Source organism: Phyllopteryx taeniolatus, chromosome 1 (assembly GCF_024500385.1).
Source record: "Phyllopteryx taeniolatus isolate TA_2022b chromosome 1, UOR_Ptae_1.2, whole genome shotgun sequence".
NCBI classification, from domain to species: Eukaryota; Metazoa; Chordata; class Actinopteri; order Syngnathiformes; family Syngnathidae; genus Phyllopteryx; species Phyllopteryx taeniolatus.
In genome coordinates, this window is record NC_084502.1 from 7,602,686 (window position 1) to 7,620,857 (window position 18,172).

The 18,172-nt window shown below is 41.1% G+C and overlaps 2 protein-coding genes across 2 annotated transcripts in view; both read right to left on the reverse strand.

Moving 5' to 3' along the window:
• The window catches only part of LOC133475354 (V-set and transmembrane domain-containing protein 2-like protein), a 30,636-nt gene extending 29,850 nt beyond the window's left edge, over positions 1-786 (reverse strand). Inside the window, exon 1 of the mRNA XM_061768091.1 lies at positions 466-786. Coding sequence (XP_061624075.1) covers positions 466-571 — 106 coding nt within the window. The 5' untranslated portion in view covers positions 572-786. The remainder of the gene's footprint in view (positions 1-465) is intronic.
• A 2,681-nt stretch (positions 787-3,467) lies between these two features.
• The window catches only part of ctnnbl1 (catenin, beta like 1), a 38,533-nt gene continuing 23,828 nt past the window's right edge, over positions 3,468-18,172 (reverse strand). Inside the window, exons 13-16 of the mRNA XM_061768102.1 lie at positions 17,481-17,561; positions 9,134-9,271; positions 6,833-6,905; positions 3,468-4,079 (exon numbers count right to left, since the gene is read on the reverse strand). Of these exons, the coding sequence (XP_061624086.1) occupies positions 3,991-4,079; positions 6,833-6,905; positions 9,134-9,271; positions 17,481-17,561 (381 nt within the window). The 3' untranslated portion in view covers positions 3,468-3,990. The remainder of the gene's footprint in view (positions 4,080-6,832; positions 6,906-9,133; positions 9,272-17,480; positions 17,562-18,172) is intronic.

Below are 18,172 nucleotides of genomic sequence, written 5' to 3' on the forward strand. Positions count from 1 at the left end.
GAGTCATTGATTCTTATTTTTTATTATCATTGCTTTGGAGGGGCAACTATAACCACAAATGTGCAAACGCGTGCTTTCAGTGTGTTGTTGCAGCACTTGCCATTTTGTGTCACTGTGTGTTGTTGTTGTTGTTGTTGTTGTTGTTTTGAAAGCAGTTTACAGATACGGATCTCCGAATGGATGAGTTCAGGATGTAGCACCACAACAATAAGCATGTTTGTTCATGGAATACTTCTTTGACAGAGACACTCAAAGCGGAGTATTGTTTTGTAAGGGCAGATTTTTTGAAAGTATCGATTGTGTCGATCTACTTTTTTTTTTTTCTAGCAACAAAAGCAAACCTGTCCTTTGTTTTTTGGGGTTTTTTTTTGGGGGGGGGGGGGGGGGGGGGGGCATCATCACTTACTGGCCCCCCGCGCTGTGCGTTTCGCGCGTTGGAGCGGACGGCTTCATCGCGACGCCTACCGTGTCCGCCGATGTGGTTCTCCGCTTGTCCGTGCCCAGCGTGCCTGGTGGAGACGCACAGCCCCGCGTAGTGCAAAGCCCCCAGCAGCACTCTGAAGGCTCCCATTGCGCTTCTTCTCGTGTCGGTCTTCTTCTCCTGCTCACATGGGGCGGAGGTTCTCCACCTCCTGCTGTGTTTAATCCACGGGGAGGGAGGAGGGGGTCGGGGGCGGGGGGGAGGGGGTGTACTTGTCGTGGCGTGGAAGTGAACGTGGGGCGAGACACACGAAAGGGAGCGCAGGCTTCCTCCTGAGGCGTCAGGCAGCTCACCCGGGCGGGCAATGACTGACTCGTCTCCGCCTGGCGCCTGCCCCGCGCTTTGGCTCTACTTGCTGCGGCGGAAGGAGACGTGGCTTACTGAGTGGGAGCGTCAGCGTTCATTAAATAGAGAGAATGAATCAATTACCTTCAGTGGTGCCAAGCAACGAAGCACAAATACTAAAAGTAAAATTTCAGGTATTCCCCCCCCCCCCCCCTCCCGTCATTCATTACTTGACCACGCTCGTAACTCAAAAAAACCCGTATCTCAAAGCCTCTATCCCTACTGAAATGAATGGAAATGCTAATTAATCCGTTCCAGCCTTCCCAAATAAAGAAAGAGTTTTTGTATATTTTAAGGAGGGAAAAAAAGGCACTATATCATATTGTACTTTTATTTTTAAAGACACAGTAGTGAAATAATAAAATAGAAAATTCAATTGTTTTTGTTTTGCTTCAACTTAATGGTCATGATGCTGCTCCATCCACCCTCCATCCAAGGCTAAAGCTATGTGGTGGTTTTAAATACACATGATTTTCTATTTTTATGTTTAGTTTGACAGTAAACTTCAACTGAGAGTGGCAATCAATAGTTTTTTTTGGGGGGGGGGGGGGGGGGGGGGGAAGAATTCATCACTGCTGCGTGTTTTGAAGTGAGTTGAGGTCACTGTCACCATACAGGACAGCGTTTGCATCGAAAGTTTGCGCTGGCACGTCCGATCAACAAGTTGGCCGAACGAAAAATTGTATGTCGGGTCACTCGTCATTTCTCAAGGCGCCCCTGTTATGAGCTTGCGTCCGAACACAGAACTTGGAACTGTGAGGCAGATGTGCTAACCACTCAACGATTGTGTTGTGCCACTTTGCTATGCTTTTCTTTGGTTGATTCCGTTCAAATTTTCTATTTCCATTCTTTCTTCCCTTCTGACCTACCTTGTTGTCCTTTTTCATTTGAATTTGTCTTCTGTCCTCGCTTCCTTAACAAACAAAAAACATGTGCTGTTGTCTATGTGTGTACCTCCTTGAGTCAAATGACAAATAGGCCACAAAAAAAAAAAAAAAAAAATCCTTCCAAATGGTCTTAATATTCAATAAATGAGACAGCGCTGCATACCTGAATGCAATCAACAGCATGTAAACAATGTTGTTGGCTATTTAATTGGGAAGACAAGTCATGGCCAAGAAAAAGAATATTTGATATCGGCCATATCATCCAGTGTTGCAATCGTCCATTGACTTTCTTTCTTCTGTTGGCATTTTGGCTCAGCGACAGGATCTCTCAGCATTACCAAGTCGTTTTTGAGGGAATTGCAATTTCTAGTTTAAGATAAGAAGACAACAATAAATCACTCGGGCCAACAGTTTTCCGGATCGGTGGTGCTCAGGTCCTATCTTGTGACTCTACAGGACCTTTTCTTGTTTCTGCTTTGCACGGTGTTTGCACTCAGCCATTTGGAAACACAATTATTCGCCCTCCCCTCAGCTGTGAAATTGCTGTTGAACACGATGCAGTCGTAATCACTGATAAGAGATGCAAGATGGCCTCCTCTGCCAATATAATATGCAAATCAGTTGCTTTTGTTCTACCCGTGTTTTACTGTTATGTGAGTTTGTGCAAGGATAGCAGATACTGTATGTATACCGTGAAAAAAACACTTCACTTTTGTACTTGTAAGTCGGATAAAGTATTTGTCTCCTCCATGAAAAGCGAGGTTTCAATTCACTGACACAACCATCCACTTACATATTTGTCAATTCGCCTTCCCAACAACCAATTTGCCTTCCAGTGTGATATTCAGTCCATGTTTATACATTTCTGCCCATTTCATTTGTTGAGTTGTTCTTGTACTTCGATCTATATTGGACAGCGTTTGTGCTCATTAGGGTCGCGAGTGAGCTGGCGCGTATCCCAGCTGATTTTGGGCGAGAGGCGGGGCGCGCCCTGGACTGGTCACCAGCCAATGGCAGGGCACATAGAGAGACCAACACTGGTTCAAGCCGTCAATGAAGCTAACATGCATGTTTGTGTCACGTCAGACACGAAGGCTGTAACTGAGACTTGAACCCTGAACCTCAGAACTGTGAGGCAGACCTGCTAACCACTAGTACAATGTTGCCTTTTTTCTTGTACTGGCTGCTGATTGGCTATTCATTCAAAGGTTATCGCGCCAACCGCTGCTTTGGAATTTGATTGACAGCCTGTGAAAGGGTTCTCTCGTGGGCCGATACACGGTCGCGCTTGTTGTTTTTTAACTTTGCAATTTAGTGCGACATGTGAACGTCACTCATGATTTCACATAGGTGCCATCACCCCACTCAGGACAGCCGCCACACAAAATGAATGGACGGATTGGAGACAAACATTTCTGTAAAGTATCCAGTCGAAAAAAAGCCATGCAACCATCAAGTAGCGGTGTGTAAAGGCAGCAGTGTGAGAGACATGCAGCATATAAAGAATTACACAGTAGTTCAGTTCGTGAGTACATCCGAGTTATAATGTGCGGCCTGTGCACTGGGAGCAGTGGCGTTCAAACGAATAAAAAAGGAGGAAGCATGTCTGCCTTCTTTAATGACATTTTTGTCCTCCTTGCAAAAGAGCCGCAGGTGCAGTTTTGTTGTTCCCATCTGTGCAAGTTTAATGAGAATCCTTGACAATCTCAGACTCACTGTGGCATTCTTCAAATAAAGCAAACACACTATCAGGATTTTATTACCAAATGCTTTATTAGAAAATATTCCCAACTATATTCCAAAACAAAAGGGCGGTTGAAAAAAAAAAAAAACAAATGGGGACGTCAAGGGCTCGACAATAAGCTTGCGGATTTTGGTGATTGTTCACAGAGCGATTTTAACTGCTTTGCTTGAAAGCAGAGAATGAGATAATTACACAAAATAATTTCCAGTTCAGAGGGAATTCCACTCCATGGACGTCCAAGTAAAAGAAAAGTATTGAGTGGTATTGAGTGTAAATTTGATTAACAGCTCCAGAAATCCTTTTGGGTTAAATTTGCTTAGACTCTAAAGTTATGCACATTTTGGCCTGGCTGAATATGAAAAAAAAGTCAAACAACTCCAATCCAAAAAAGAGAAAGGGTTTTGATTGGAGGAATGTTTTAAACAAACGGAAACCACGTCCAAAGCAAAAATGTTACAGGAAAAACTAGATAAATGCCATCCCTCAACGCAATCCTTGATTCCAATACAACATTCTGTGTCTGTCTGTGTACATTAAAAGTTTTCTAACAGGTCCATGATCCTCTTGCGCTCTGCCTCTTTGTACTCCTCGCTCTTGCCATCCCCGATGCTCTCTGCGTACTCTGCAAACGAGACACGGGACATTTGAGAGGCTTCACAGAGGTGACATCATGAAGATGACAGCATTTATGGTATTGGCATCGCGCTCCGCAGGGAGGACTGAAGAAACATCCAAACGGCATGTTTGACTTGGTACAGACAGAAGGAAAAAAAAAAAAAAAAAAAGCACACAGATGATCATTTGAAGAAACATCAATTGGTGCTGGTAAAGAGGAAGCCAAATCCATTCAATTTTGTATACATGCGGCATTATAAAAAGACACACTTGTATGACACTTTGGAATGTTCAAATTTCCTGGAGCTGTATACGGTTTGTAAGACGAGCTTTCGTCACAGGGCCTAAAAGTAGAACACGCAGTGAAAGCAGAGTGCTAGTCCAGATGTAATTCGATTGTGTGTGACTGCTGAGCAACAAGAGGAGGCTGCAGCGGCTGCACCGTCCGCCGGGTCTCCGCTATCATCGGAAGCGGGAATTACAAATCACTCCCCAGGAAGACCAAAATAGCTATTTTCAAAAAAGAAAAGAAAAGAAAATGAACAGCAAAAAAAGGAAGAGTCCTGGAAGAATCTGCAGCTTTTGCGAGACAAACAGAATGTAGGATTTCAGAATTCTATAGTGTCACACACTGGAATGAGTAGAATGAAGGCTTATCAGTCAGTGTGTGAGTGAAAGTACAAATAAGTTGACTCAATAAATGCAGACTAGTTGAGCGGGCTGATAAAAGTGACATCTACCACATAGAAATGTAAAAACCAGCTGCATATTCCACTGGAAGTTTCCTCATCTGTAAATGACATGCTCATCAGCCTTGTACACACAAACTTCAGAGATGTTGACTTTTCGTTTTTCCTCAAAACCGTTCCTTTGGGTAACTGGTACTCTCCTATTCGGTCGCCACGGCAACACGGCAGGGTACAATACAGACGTGTGCAGTGTGAGGAAACTAAACAATCACATTTTTACTGGTTGGCTGTTTTGTCAACGCTAAAAATCAACTGAAGAAATCTGACATCAACATTTGATCCGTATTGTTTATTTTGATCAGGGTAGCGGTGAGCTGAAGTGGAGTAATGCTAAAATAGCACACACAAAAAGAAAGGACACCTTGACTCAAGTTGCCAGCTCATTTTTTTTTGAGCAATGCTTAGTCAACCATCTGGTGGGCTTTTACCATTTCCAAAATCACAAATCTACTTCGCCTGATCATTAAACAGCGACAGCTTAGCTGGGTCTGGTTTCCGCCTTAGGGTTAACCCTGTGACAAAGATTTGCGCGAGTCAGATTGTTTTATCACTAAGATGATTTTATTGATTTGTTTATATTCGGTTCCCACACTGCCTCGATGCAAAGATGCAATCAGAGGCAAACGCAACATTTCCCCACACGATGACAACTGGACTGTCGCCATGCTGTTGGCACCGGCACGCGTGACGGATGGCTCCATCTACACGGAGACGTGCTCGAGGGCCACAGGGGGTGTGAGTGGGGCCTCTTCAGCTTTATCACACGATGATATAGGAACGACAGACGACACAGTGGAAAAAACAAACATGGCTGCTGGCTGCGGGCCCGTTCGCGTTTCTGCCGTCTGTTGATTGGTGAGCTGAGAAGAGTCACAATTGTGGCAGTACGGGGAGGAGACAAGTTGCTCTTTGTCAAGCTCGTCTTCTTCTTAAGTGCTTCCATGCCCTTGTTTGAGTGATTTTGGCCAGGAATTTCTTCTCATTTGTTTATACATATTATACTATCATTTTAAAACGTGAAAGGCTGCAAACAAGTACGGTAAAGCCTCGCTATTTACAAGGGGGAGGCGAGCCCTGCCACTAATTGCGCAGTAATTAACACCTCCTCTAAAAAAAAAAAAAATGCCAGATTTGTTGAATAAAGACCTCATGCAAAATGTCCCTGTCAGGAAAAGTGACGTAGGCTACAAGATTTCAAAAAGAATTGCATCCAAAGAAATTCAAGACAACAAGAAACAAAAGGGTCAAAATCTTGATCTATCAGTCTGGAAAACGTTGCGAGCCGTTTCCACCAACTATTATCCCAAAATGGAGAAAACTGGGAACCATCTTGACTTTTGGAAAAATATCATAAACACTTGATTTGAGTTATTGCTGCTAAGGGTGGCACAACTAGTTAATCGGTTCAGTGGGCAATTACTTTTTCAAATGGTGCCCGATCGGTTTGGATCATTTTCTCCTTTAATATATAAAATCATTTAGGAACTGCATTTTTCAAAAATTATTATTATTACATGTGTTATCTTGGTGCGATATCAAGATTTGTGGGATGATCTGAAACATTCAAGTATGATAAATGTCCAAACAAGAAATCAGAAATTTGGAAGTGGTCAATACTTTTTACTTGTTTCTTTTTATCGGCCTTTACATCAAGTTATGGCTGGTTATAATATTTCAACAGATTTTTATTTGATTAAAAAAAAAGTCAAACCACTTCAATAAGCCTATACATATTTTGCGACGCAACAGTACAAAGTATTCCAATCAAATACAGACCAATGTTGAAAAAAGCTAAATAAAGTTTGATTAAATGTATCCCATGCCATTTATTCACCTGACTACGGTAAATGTAATACAGTAGCAAATATACGAACAAGGAAAGCGAAGATGGACTTGGGCAATACAATGAACAAAGATACTCGAAATGTATTTGAAACTGCTGATTGTATCACCACTTTTGTTTTTTTGGGTGCTGCTGCCGGCCACTTATTGCGCACATTTAACGACTCACCTCTCATGATGTGACGCACGGCTTTGACGGAGCCTCCTCTTATGTTGAGAATTTGATGAACTCTCTGCTGCAGCTAAATTCAGACAGACAGACAATCAAGTGTAAAAGTTCTGAAATACAACTACCGGTAGAGGTGAAGATCATACCTTAAAAGGCGGCAGTGAAATTGAAATGAAAGGAAACTTCAAGTACTGGAGCTAAATAGAAATTTCAAGGGGACAGATAATGAAAACTGGACTTCAATTCTTTGGAGTGTCTGCCCACCCATAAAGTGTGAAATTACGGAATCGAGTAAATCTTTTGTGAGCTGCAGATTTAAAAAATGGCTCTATGACCCAGCAGTTCGGAATTTTGCCAAATCGAGACATCACAATAAACACACAAATATCGTCCCCATACAGAGTTTCTCCACCCCTAAAATTGCAACTCGGTTGTGCGAAGAGCCGTCGTAGAATACACGTTAGCAGGCATTGGCTTCTGATGATTGGAACCTGACGAATGTTCAGTGAAGTTGTCGACACGGGTAGTGTTTGGCAATCTGCTACATTAGGGGTTCTCAAACCTTGAGTTCCGGGGACGCCCGCAGGGGAGAGATGCCAATCAAACATTCCGTAACCACCATTTATACTCCTAAATGCGTTACAGTCATTTCAAAGCATTTAACTCAATCCCTGCCAATGCCGTCCAAAGACGTCATTAAGAATCCATCTATTCCTTGCCAATGCCGTCTAAAGACGTCAATGACGTATTTTAACGGGGATGGGTGGGGGAGGGTCTGTGCAGTTTATGCGTGATCGCCAAGCTTCTGGATAACTGCAATGAGGATTGGCACCCTGTAGAGGGCAACAATGCCTTGAGATGAACGTCCCTTCCTCAGATTGAAGATCATGAAGAAGAAGGTGGGGGCGGCGGGCCGGCGGGGTGTGACAGACCATGAGAAGAGACAAACATAATGGTGGAAAAGAGAGAAGACAAAATAAAAAATAAAAATATTTAAAAAAAAAAAAGCTTTCGGTACTAGAAATTTATTGCGCCAAGGAAAGAAAAATATTCCTGTGACCGACAGGGATGACGCCTTAGATCATGCGCGTTGGAACCAAGCAATCACGCACATTGCCGGCCCGTACATATGGCGAGATGCTCTCGGCCACTTGCTGGCTGATCGTCTGCCGACCAGGATTTGAATGAATGGGATCCGGAATCGTTAAGATAGTGAACTCCCATTTGGATAGCCGGCCGAGCGTCATCCCGAGCTTTCTCCGACAAAGACCAAGGTAACTCGTTTGAAGCAAACACACTCCTTCCATCCTTGTTACGTAAAACATAATTTAGTCACATTACAATCTAACATCTATTGCCAGTACTGATTCGAATTTTCCATTTCGTCCATCTTACAGGAATTCAACACCCGTGTGTCTTTTAGGATTGCGATGAAGTCATGTTTTTTTTACCCTTGCAAAACACGTCATCGATAAAAAGTATTCTCTCTTAATCGTATGTATTTTTTTTTAAACTTACAGGTTATGCATCCAGCAGACGTTTGACTACCATTCTAGTACGCAGTGCAGACAAAAAGGTAATTGAAAGCTTTTTTTTCCCTCCACGTCCCACGACAGCTATTTCAACAATGTATTTTTATAGTAATAGTTATATTTCTAAACTGCACAGGTTGCGCTTCGAGCAGAAGTAGTGACTTGTTTCAAGGAGAACGACAACCACAGAAGATCCCATTCAGTGCCAACAGAAGAATAAAATAAGATAAAATAAAAAACTTTGCAAGATTTTATGCGCAAGGTAATAAAAACCTGGACTATTGAGCAAACGGTAGAAAAGTGTGGGAGCCCGATTTGTTCACGCATGTAAATTAATATTTTTTCTGTCAAAAGTACTTCCTCAGTGTTGTTTTCTGTTCAGATGTTGGAGATTTTCACAAAAGAAAAAAAAATATTGGCGTCAAAGTCATGTGTCAGCTTACACAAAAAGTCTGTTTTCTCAGTTTTTTTTTCTGCAAGAAACAGATTTGGCTGAAAGTACCCTATATTTGACTGCTGATTACTAAAGAACGGTATAAAATAGAGAAACTTTGTTTTTTTTGTTTTTTGATGATGAAAGAAGAGAGTCTGATGTTTCATTTGGAAGTTTTGGTGTTTACATCGTCATAGTACATAATATTCAGTGAAATGAAACTGACACTTATACTAAGTCCATGTTAGCGAGTCACTCTGTGGAGGTCTAAATAGCCAAAAAATGTTATCTTTTTAGATGGGGAAACACAACAAGCCTTTTTGAGGATTATTGTACCTGTGATAATCCTGAGTTGCTGATCTCCACCATTATGTAGCAGATGGACTGAAGAACAAATAGACCAGCATCCAGTCGACGGAGATAAAACTCATCCTCCATGTTGTCATCGAGGATTTCGCCGCGGCGAACCATCTCCTATATGTCCACACACACACACACACACACGAGCGCGTCACTTTCCCAACAACAATTGAATTTACCTTTCAAACTGATCTTGCATGTCCTGATAAACTACAATCAGAAAAACCTCAAACAACTGCATGAAGTGTACCTTTGTAGAAACCCACCTGCTGCATGAGACCTAAATCTGTCCAAGTGTCATACATTATTCATTGCTAAAATAAGGAAAAAGTGGAAAATAACATCTTGCAATATTTATGTCCCAGCGTGTGGATAGTCATACTTTAATGTAGCAGTCGCAAAAATAAACTTGTTTATTCACGATGATTAAGATTCAAGTATAGGGCAGGCATTGGACTTGTACTTGCATCGCTTAGTAATAGGCTGGCCTGCTGTGATGGGATTATCAAAAAAATAAAAATAATACAAAAATAAGAAAATCTGGATTTGTTTTTTTGTGTTGCTTTTCAGTTTGCAGCCATATGAATGGTGCGCCAATAAATAACGTAAGGGATTTACATGTATTTTTTTTGTCTCTGGCCAAACATTTTGTTCTGACCGCTACACATGCTTTTCTCAACAAACACATAAAAATCATTCAATAGGGTACTAGGAATGTACAGGTCCAATCTAAAAAAATCCCTACACGAGATGAGTATCGTAATTTGTTTTTTCCTATTGGCAACCACTGACAAACCAGTAGGCATGAATACACGACAGCATCCACAGAGAGCCCAACAAGGCAAACAAAATTACAATTCACTGGCTTCTATTGTTCTCTCAACACCAGAAAGCACCCGAAAACAAAGAGTTACACAGAAAACCTGCAGTGTCTGAATTTAAGTGCTTTTCCACAAATTCATTTTCACCACTGACCAGACACACTAATCAATTGATTTCACTGCTAACCGGCACGCATTCAGTCCCCACTCCCACTCCCACATAGGCACACTTGCATAGATATCCATCTTAACAATCCCGTCAGTATGCCAATAACATGGCGCTGCCAATACACACACAGGCTACATTAATCACCATTACAGATTAAGCAGCAGACGTGATGGGGAGTGGGGAATTGGTGTGTAAGCCACTGGAGCGCCACACGAACGCTGTTTTAGTAGAAGTGAAAATAAACCGAAACTGTCTTTCTGGTACCGCATAATGAAAACCTGAGCTTTTGGTTGTTATTACAATTGAAAATAAATGCTACTAAAGTTGTATGAAAACCGTGGCTGCTGAATATGCGCTGTGCACAGAAAGCCACTTCTAGATCTTTTCTAGCCCAACAGAGAACAGCTTTTTCTGTGAAAACGACTTAACAAGACAAACGCAGTAAATTAGGAAAAAGGGCAACTTTTCAAAGCTTTGCTGATGAAAACAAATAGCCTCCAGTGAGGAGCTTAATGGCGCCACATGTGACATTTGCATCCCTCGGATTTAATCGGCCTTGTCCTTAAAGATCGATGACAGTGCAGAACCCAATTATGGCTTTGCAGTTCAGCTCATTAACACGACTCAATCAATTGGTGAAAGCACTAGAGAAATATTCATTGAAGGTGCATGCCGGGTTGAAAAACAATGTATTTACAGTTAACGTTCCATTTTGAAAGGAAGTCATCATCTTACCTGCGTTTCCATGCACATTTATGATACATTTTGAAGCTTTCCCAGCCCCTTATAGTGGACATACACTGCTAACAAGTCATTACTTGTTATTAAAGTTGGACTTTTTTTTTTTTACAATTTACAATAACAGTAGGCAACTGTTTTTTTTTAACACTTGGATTAAAATTACAAATTTTAATAATTGCGCCTCAACTCTTAAGCCTATACTTATGACTTAAGAATGTTAAAAAGTAACCAACTGTACTTTTAAACGTTTTGTGCTAGCGACACATTGACTCTGGAACAAATGTATTTTCTTGCCATCATTTCCAAATATTGAAACCAACTAAGCCAGCAACGAAGAGCCTCTGAGGTTACACTGTACAAATAAAATGCAAAAATATGATCAAATACAGTAAGAACTCATTTATTGCGTGGGTTACATTCCAGACCTCCCACGCAGTAGACAAAATCTGCAAAGTAGCGACCAAGTATTTATTTATTTTGTTTCATGCATACGCTTCATCACAAACAAACAATACAGTATATGCATATGAGGTGCAGGTGTTATTTTTATCCACACATTCTAACCCGTAGTAGCGATGACTGAATGTGCGCACGTCTTTAAAAAGGTAGGTCCGCTCTATTGAGTGACGTGGGAATGAACATATGAGGATGTACGAATGACCTGCTATGTCCTGTCTATAGCATGAGCCAGTGTGGTGCACAGTGACGATGTTCGTACAGGCTACCAGCGGGTGTGCTAAGAATATGCGTTTAATTACTGTATTTTGTTACCATTTGTTTAATAAAGCGATTGATAGAGAACCCGCAGCTGTTTCCATCCTTCCTCTATCCATACCACCTGTTACCGATTACAATTCGTTCTCGCTAACAACGTTTACTCTACCGGAGGTGTGCAGTACAGTACAGTACTGGACACTCTCACCCTGTACTATACTATACTGTATAATAAAAAAAATCTGCGATGCATTGAAACCACAAAAAGTGAATCGCGATATAGGGAGGGACGGCTATCTCAAATAATTACTAGTAGAAGAAAACCTACATTAGTATTATACAGCAGCTAAAATAAGTATTTAACACGTCGCCATTTTTTCCTCAGTCTCTTCAAAACACCACCTGTATGGAGAAACTCATCTGGTGTGATTTTGGCCCATTCCTCCACACAAGCTGTCTTCAATCTTGAAGGTTTCTTTTATGGACCTTGAGTTTCAGTTCTTTCCATAGAGTTTCGATTGGATTCAAGCCAGGTGATTGGCTGGGCCATTCTAGCAACTTTTTGTCTTCTTCTTTGAAACCAATTGAGAGTTTTCTTGGCAGTATGTTTTGGATCATTATCCTGCTGAAATGTCCACCCTGGTTTCACTTTCATCATCCTCGTAGATGACAGCATATTTTTGTCAAGAATGTCTCGGTACATTTTCCCATTCATCCTTCCTTCAATAACGTCAAGATTACCAGTACCATTTGCTGAAAAGCAGCCCCACACCCTCATGGTGTTCCCACCACCGAAATTCACTGTTGGTATGGTGTTCTCAGGGTGATATGCAGTGCCATTTCTCCTCCAAACGTGATCTGCATTATGGCATCCAAACAGTTCAATTTTGCTCTCATCAGACCAGACTATATTCTCCCAGTATTTAACTGGCTGGTCCAAATGTTGTTCAGCAAACTTTCAACGAGCTTTGACAAGCTTTGGGGTTTCGCATGGTGAGGGTGCATACAGGTCAGGGCGGCAGAGTACATTACTCACAGTTTTCCTTGTGACAACACTACCTGCTAATTCCAGGTCTTTTTGAAGCTTTCCACAGGTAGTCCTTGGCTCTTGGACAACTCTTCTGATTATTCTTTGCACTCCTTTGTCAAAAATTTGTGAGGAAGACCTGATCGAGGCAAATTTATGGTGGTATGATTGGCTTTCCACTTACGTATTATGGCCCCAACCGTGCTCTCTGGAATGTTCAGAAACTTAGATATGTGTCTCTAACCAATGTTTTGCAAACATTAGTTTGCAATGGTCTTGAGACAGCTCTCTGCGCTTACCTATCATGAGATGTGTCTTGACTCACACCTTGGCAATGAGACCTTTTTGTAGGTCTCAATTTGGACTGAGCCAGCTGATATTCATGCGCACTGACAAGGGGCTGGATTGCTGTTTGATTATTGATGGATTTTAGTTGTTGTCTTTGGACCTCCCTTTCTTGATGTGTACAATACGTTTTCCCTGCATCACTTCACATTTTTACACACAACTTAATTTCTGATTATTTGTTCTACTTTCTATGAATGTATGGATTACTTGGGTTGTTCCCAACATCGAGTGAAATTTTCAGGTCAATAGAACCTTTGGAAGTATATTTAGTGAGTAAAACGGTGACGTGTTAAATACTTATTTCAGCTGCTGTATATACTGCACAAATGTATGTTGCTGGGTAGCTGGGTCCTCACAAAAGCAGTTAAGACACTGTAACAACATACCTCGAGTTCATCGAGTTGTATTTTCTGGATGCTATTTTATTGTAGGTATTAGCTAACCTCCAGAGGCTTTGTGGACAGAACAAATCAACATTACGGAAAGAACAAAATAACAGCACTGGAAACTTTACATGTATTATAATCCACAAATTGGGTGTGCGCACTTGTGCCATGACATTTGAGCTGCTTTCACACTGTACTCCCTGTAAATTCACATCAGAGGCCAAGAAGAGCAGAGCTGGGATTTAGTCACATGCCTTTCAGACAAAACTCGTCAAAGCGGTAGGGGCGGTGCCACGACTGAAGTGTGCGCTGCTGTGACTTGCCCCATTAATACTTGGCGTGGAGATGTCAGCATGACAGAGATGACTGCTTTCAACACAAATGAGTTGGTGTTCTCTCTCTGATACTACGTCGCAAGCAAGCAAATTCCCAGGTCGACTTTACCACAGGTAAAAAGATAACTTATAAGCACCTTACACGCTGGCTATGATATATATGTATATCTTGAAGAATAAATGTTAACTTTATGAATAAATAAATATTTGTTTTATTTTATTTGACATTCTCCCGTCCCCTCAACACACAAAAGTACAGAATATTGGTGCCGTTGAGTACCGGTATCGATTCCCAGGTACCGGGAATGTGAAAGGCAGTCATCTCTACATACTGTAGAGCCGAGGAACTATGACACTTATTTTTTCCTTACCAGTCTGCCTCGGTTCTTGCCGTCTCACGGGATTTGTACATGAAAGCACTTTTTATTTGAAACTCCAGTTTCAGTTGACATAAATTGAAATACAGCGGCTGAAATAAGTATTTAACACGTCACCATTTTTCTCACTAAATATACTTCCAAAGGTGCTATTGACCTGAACATTTCACCAGATGTTGGAAACAGCCTAAGTTTCAAAGATAGTAGAACAAATAATCAGAAATTAAGTTGTGTGTAAAAATGTGAACTGACACAGGGAAAAACTAATGAACACATGAAAAGGGAGGTGCAAAAAGGCATGGAAAGCCAAGACAACACCTAAAATCTAGCAATAATAAAACCGCAATCCAGCCGCTTGTCAGTGCAAATGAATATCAGCTGGTTCAGTCCTAACTGATGGCTGACAAAAAGGTCTCATTGCCAAGGTGTGAGTCAAGACACGTCTCATGAGGAGTAGAAGCAGAGAACTGTCTCAAGACCATCGCACACTAATTGTCGCAAAACCTAACGACGGCATTGCTTACAGGTGCAGAAAGTGGGAAAATTAGCTTTACCGTTTAAAATTACGGAACAGTACAGTAGACAGGATGGGGGGGGGGGGGGGGGGGGGGGAAGAGGACATAAGCAGCTTATTTCGGGGTGAAACTGGTGTCTGGAAGTAACTTTTTATTTGCTATCCTCTGAAAAATCGCAAATCCATTTTGTTTAGCGGCTTACGGGAATGAAGGTGCATCAGAGAGATAAAATGGAACAGCGGAAGCCTCATGATTCAGCTGAGGTAATGGACACAACTGGGATGGTGTCTTTCACACCTTGGGGGCTTTTCCACCAACCAGCAGGAGCAGGTAGCAGGAGTTCCAGGCAACAAACGGTTCCTAATTTGAGAACAAATCACATCTATAGTCAACTGCAGGCTTCTACATTTATTTATAAATTTAATTATTTAAAAAAAAAAAAAAAAAATTCTCATGTCTTGGCATTTAGCCAATTACATTTTTCTTCATGTTCATGCAAGTCCTCCAGCTTTAGAGAACATCACATGCCTTTTATGGACTTTTTATTCACCATGTGCTATGATGTAATATTTTACATGTACAGTTTGTATATGTATTTGTTTCTATTTTGGTTTGTTGTACTCTGCTGTCAGCAGCCAGGTTGGCATTTCAAATAAATACCTTACCTGGATAAGGTTCAATAAATAAAAAATATTGTACATGACTTCATTGACAGCTAAGCGCTCAGTCAGTTTTCAGATACAGCAGTGTGAAGAATTTGGTATCTGCAAATGTGTTTGCATGGACAAAAACAAAAAAACAGATTGTACATTGCAAATTTGCAAATGGGAGCTTTTTAATTCCACCCCCAGGGGGAACCTTCCGTACCCTGGTAGATTTTTTCGGTGAGGTCACAGGGTAACTCAAGCTACCAGGGTAGCTTGGGAAGTTCCTGCAAAGGTTCCTGCGGTGGGAAAACCCCTCTCTTAAGTCAGGTATGTCAGCAACTCCTTTACCTTTTAGTCTTTTTGTAAAAAATATTTTAGTCGAGCTTTTTCAGTAGAAAGGAGCTTAATGTGTTACGCGCCTCAAGATAATTTATCTGAAAAGGTGTTTTATAGTCATAAAATCTTATTGAAGTCAACGTACTAAAAAGTAGAAAAGTATGATGCACTATCACATCAAATAAAACAATAAGGTTCCAAAAATAGGTCAGTTAAAATGACTGTTGAATGACATTAAATCCATTTTAACGATGTTCTAACATTGCCAAATGAAAGCAAGTTTTGCCCTTTTTGGAGTACCAGGTACTGTTACAAGCACAAAACAAATATCCAAATAAATTGCTAAACTGATTGCTTGGCCAACCAGAGATTGACACTCCTCAACCAGACTAAAAGACTGGCAGACTTGAATTAACGAGCAAAGACCAGACACTCACTATCTGGAAAACATTTCTAGCGCTACGGTAAGATGACAAAGTAGCATTAGTTCTGCAAATGTTAATCCACAAACAGAGCTCAATACTTGTAATTCATTTTCCTAACATGGGATTAGTACAGTGGAACCTTAGACTTCAGTTCCACGATGCTGGTCAACATCAAATATTTGAATTTTGAAACTTTTTCCCATAAGAAATAATGAAATGGAAACCGCCCGCTCCAGGGTCAAACTATCACCACCATCATAAACCTGTGTAATTAGGCAATGTCTTTGCCACCAAGTCTCCTATTCTGTGGTGACATCACAAAAAAAGGGTGCAAAAGTGGTCCTATTGTAGTGGCTGGCCATTGCATGAATATAGAGTAGATATAGAGTACATCACAACTGTAGATATACGACCAAACAACAAAACAAAAACATTTTTAGTTGACGAAAACCAACACCAATGAAAAAGTAACGTCCTAGGCAAAGGTAACGATTACTCTTCCATATCAAAAGCTATCACAAGGGACAAAAATGCCATGTTGACTGTAATATGACAGGGGCGTATTTTTATACTTCTGTCTGCCTGATCAATGTTTGGTTCTGAAATACTGACGGCTGAAAGAAATGTTTTGTCTTTTTGGTGTGTTCAAGCTATGTCTCTCTGTCACAGTTGGGCTGCATACGTGCGTGAGTCATTAAATGGAGGAGGGAGACTGTGGGCGTGTGGCTTGAAAGATTGCAGTACACATGCAGACAAGGTTTCTTATCACACACAAATCATCCTTTTGCCATTTTCAGGGAAAGTAACAAAAGCGTGATAGAGGAGCACAGGGAGAGAACCAAGTGAACGAGAACGAAGCTAAAATGTCAACCCGTCTGGCCTTTCAAGGCAATCTCAGTCCGACTGACAAATTCATCTCGCTGTCATCGTAACGTGCTAATCTTCAACTCTTGAACACAAATTCCCTCTCCACCTTCATTCACTTTACTCCGTTTAATGCCTATTTCCTGTATCGAGTCATTTGTTTTGTATATTTATTCTCTAGTCTGGCAACAGTAGCTTCAGCTTCCTCGTTTATTATTTTCTGTCAAGTTTTGACCACCTTATCTTCCACAGCTCGACACGCTTGGAAACAGCTCAATAGGTGCCACATACTGTAAAAGTGTGCAGTTTCTTTCCTACATTGTGCCATACTATTGAACGGACGGCTTCCTCTATGTAGCTTTGGATGTGAGACTCTCAAGAACAGCAACAACAAAAGATTCAGTATTTTGATCAACCATGCGGTCTTATAAAACAGGGATTGTGGTTTACTGTACATCACCATCTTTACTGCAAACGTGTGAGTGAAATATTTCTGGTTTCAAGGTCTTTCTCCAACAAGGTGCATGATGAGACAGTTGCAGAGGGAGACAGCAAAGAGAGAATCCTATGGAGGGAGGGAGGGAGGGATGGATGAAAGGTGAAAGGAGAAATGCTTACATGTTTCTCCCCTTCGATCCTCTTGTCAGCCTGTTGAACAGCCTCCAGGTACTTAAAATGCAACTCCATCAGTCGATCAACCTGGCGAGAAAAAGAAATTGAGGCAGGGGGGAAAGAAGCAGCATACAAAAGCCAGATGGGGGGGGGGGGGGGGGGGGGGAAAGGCTGCGAGTGCCAAGAATAGACAAAATAAAATGGGAAATATGGTAAAATATAAAACTGAGTAAATACTGAATGCATGTGCAGTCGATATAAGTCTACACACCCCTGTTCAAATGTCTGGGTTTTAAGCTATAAAAAAATGACACGAAGATAAATAATTTCAAAACGTTTCCCACCATTAATGTGGTCTATAACATAATGTTTAACTCAACGGTAAAAAAAAATAAAAAATCTTTTAGAGAGGAAATTAAACAACTGAGATAATGCGGGTGCACAAGCGTGCACACCCTCTTGTAACTGGGGATGTGGCTGTGTTCAGAATTAGCCAATCACATTCCAAATCATGTTTAATGGAGTCAACACACACTTATCACCATGTAAACTGCCTCTGATAACTCCCAAATAAAGCTCAGATGTTCTAGTAGGCTTTTCCTGTTTTTTTTTTATTTTTTGCTTTCTACCAGAAGTGTCAAGGTTTTGTGGCACTGACTGATATTTGAAATTTTTCATAATTCCCTCCACCTTGACAC